Genomic DNA, 3020 nt, shown 5'->3' on the forward strand with positions numbered 1-3020 from the left:
AGTACACATGGTATGTTGCTCTGTATCATCGCATATTTGTTTAATCAGGTTAATATTTCATCTGCCTCATTGGAGTGATAATGTGATGAGAAAAAACAAATTACTGAAAATGATCAGCCCATTCACTTCTGTTCATAGAGCTAGCTGAGGGATTTAGTCTTTTTTAAGCCACCCAGAGATTCATTCTCTTTTCTAAACATTAGGTTTTGCAGAAAGAAAATAAAATCTCCTCTTTAGGCAAAACCATTTTTGGCACCACAGAACTCACTTGAACTTTCTGTCCTTGAGGAGAGCTGGTAGAATTGGCTACAGAAATCACTTTGCTTCCATGGGCTTTTTGCATCCTCTGCTTCATTTGCCTTTCTAAGGACTCAGCATAGAAGATCTGCTTTCTCCAAGTCAGACAATCATCCCAAAATCCTAAGGAAATGGACTTCCCTGGCTGTGCCTCAGTAAGGAGAGCAAATGGAACTGTGCACCACCTCAGGGAGACAGAGTTCAACAGTTCCTCAAATTTGGATGACACAACTTTGCTCTTTTTGCTGGAGGAATGGTCTCTCACCCCATCAGGCACAAACATGAAGATGTTTTTAATCTCTCCAGTTGTCTGCCTCGTGGCAGGTGTCCTCATCATCCCTACCATCTTATTTGTGATCTTCTCTCGGTTTGACATCCGTCAGGAAACAAGGTACATGCTGCTGGGAAATACTCTGCTTTCTGATCTGATCTACCTGTTGGTTTACACCCTGTCAGCTGCTCTCAATACAGCACATCTACACCTCCCAAAGGAAGCTTGTGTCCTCCTCTTATTTCTGCTGGCAGTGGCTTACTGTGGAGGACTGTTCACAGCTGTTGCAATAGTCTTGGACACGTACATAGCTGTTTCATTTCCTTTGCGCTACATTGTTATTTTGCCTCCTTCACGAACTAAAAAAATCATTGCATTACTATGGATGTGTTCTGGAGCTTTCTCTGGGATTTTCTTCTGTGTGCTATGGACTACGCACAGCTTTGTGCCCTGTGTCCTGGAAACATGCTCAGTTCCAGTAATACTAATATTAACTCTGAATGGGACTGAAACTGTGAAACTCTGTTTCTGGGTTTCTACCACAGTTATCTTTCTCTGCCTGTCTGTAATATTTGGTTGCTATGCTATTCTGTATTTTAAAACCAAACACTCGGGTATATGGGAGAGCATCTGCTCCAGAGCCAGTGTGACATTCTTAATGCACAACACTGTGTTATTTTTTTACCTCTTTCCACTCTTGGCTCTTTTTATAGAATCATTCTTGAGTGTTAATGTTGCCATCAGACTGCAGACAGGAATCCTGGTCTCCCTGACAGTCTGCAATGTCCTCATGATTCTTCCTAAAGTTCTGTTTCCTTTTCTGTATGGGCTTCGATACAGAGAGATCTCAGCCTCTCTCAAATCCATTGTCAGGAGGAAGCAGCTTCGCACGGTGTCACCTGCTCCACCACCATCCTGAGGCAACGCAGGGCACAGCCACAGCGGAGGAGTTGTCCTTACCTTGTTATCGTGCAGGACTGATGGAAATCATGCAGCTTCTGAAGTGGAGAAGCGATCAACCCGTGGTAAGAAGACAAGGGTTCATCACTGCCTCCTCCGTGCCAAAAGGCCACAGATCTTTCATCATGACACAGCTGAGAATATAGTGAATGCTACCCTGGATGAAGTTCCAAGTTTTGTTCTGATGTGAAAGGCGGGACTTTTAAAAGGAGATCTTGAATTAAGGTCATTTTCACCCAGCTGTTGCAGGTGCCTTTCTGGAAAAAGAAAATTAGAAGTAGATAATGCAAAGCAAAGGAGTAACTACAGGTCTTGTGACAGCATCACCTACAGCAGAGGATCCTTAACCAAACACACTGTGAAAACAACAACCATTTCTTTCATACATGGTATATTCTTGCAAGTTTGGCAGCCAAAGTCCTGTTCTTTAAAACACGCACTGAGAGGTGCCTCTGGAAACTGCTGCACTCAGTGAAACATCATTCCTTAGCTTGTGCAGTGTGCTGGTGTATTCGCTGCCTTATGCAGTCTGTCTGACAGTCTGCAAAACATTGATGTTTGATAAAATCTCTGTCTGCTGGGAAGCCAGCTTTGATCAGTGTCTGCTGGGCAGCCCAGCACATGACACTGCCAGGTTGTTACAGAGGTGGGTGAGGGAGGAAGAGCAGGGGGCAGCGGGTGGCATTCCCTCCCTGCTGGGCACAGAACTGCTGTGCCTGCGGAGCTGAGGGGGTGCTGTGGGAGCCTGGGGTAGCCCAGAGCCCCGAGTCCCTGCTGGAGCCGTGCAGAGCTGACCCAGCCAAGGCTGAGCCCAGCAGCTGGGACAGCAGGGCAGAAGCAGAGAGGGGCCAGGCTGGGTACAAGGGTACCCACACTGTGGCTCAGACAGGACCTGGGGCGAGGGACTAAGCATAAACACCGTTTCTGAGTCTCTGCCGAGGCAACTTCCAGTTCTGCCTCCCAAAAATCTTCTCCAGCAGCTTGATCTCAGTTTACAGCTACACCATGTCAGAGCTGCTGCTGGGTACCTGCCACCAAAGCCTTAGGAAGGTCAGGAGGAGAGGCTGCAGAGCTGGTTGGTGTATCAGGGCAAGAAAAATGAGATCCTGTAAGAGCCTGTTAGGTTTTCCAAATCAGCCACCTACCTACAGAAGACAAGTGAAACATATTTCTGACTTTTGAAGAAACCAAAATTTCATTAGATATAAACATCAGTGTGGGAAATTTAAATTGCTGTTCTGTTCCTTGGACTTGAGAAAAGAATTCTGTATTTCTAAGGATAATATTTATGGAAAAATACATTGGACTTTAGAAAAAGGTCCTTGATTTCACTCTGTGCAGTATTTTCCTTGTGCAGACTCTCTCCACCTTCTGTTTGCTTAAAGCGATACACAGAAAGTGCTGAATGTGGCTTTTGGCTATTTCACACTCATCTGAAGAGTTCCACTAAGTGTGAGCCAGGAGGAGATCGGTGTCTGGTTGCATGAAATGT

At 45.5% G+C, this 3020-nt stretch overlaps 1 protein-coding gene across 1 annotated transcript; it reads left to right on the forward strand.

Annotated features, from left to right (window-relative positions):
• Positions 1-428: 428 nt before the first annotated feature.
• On the forward strand, positions 429-1487 carry GPR148 (G protein-coupled receptor 148). Its single transcript, XM_008629593.1, has one exon. It carries the CDS (start codon positions 429-431, stop codon positions 1485-1487), a length of 1059 nt encoding a protein of 352 aa, XP_008627815.1.
• Positions 1488-3020: the final 1533 nt, after the last annotated feature.

This window comes from Corvus brachyrhynchos, unplaced genomic scaffold (assembly GCF_000691975.1).
Source record: "Corvus brachyrhynchos isolate BGI_N302 unplaced genomic scaffold, ASM69197v1 scaffold223, whole genome shotgun sequence".
NCBI classification, from domain to species: domain Eukaryota; kingdom Metazoa; phylum Chordata; class Aves; order Passeriformes; family Corvidae; genus Corvus; species Corvus brachyrhynchos.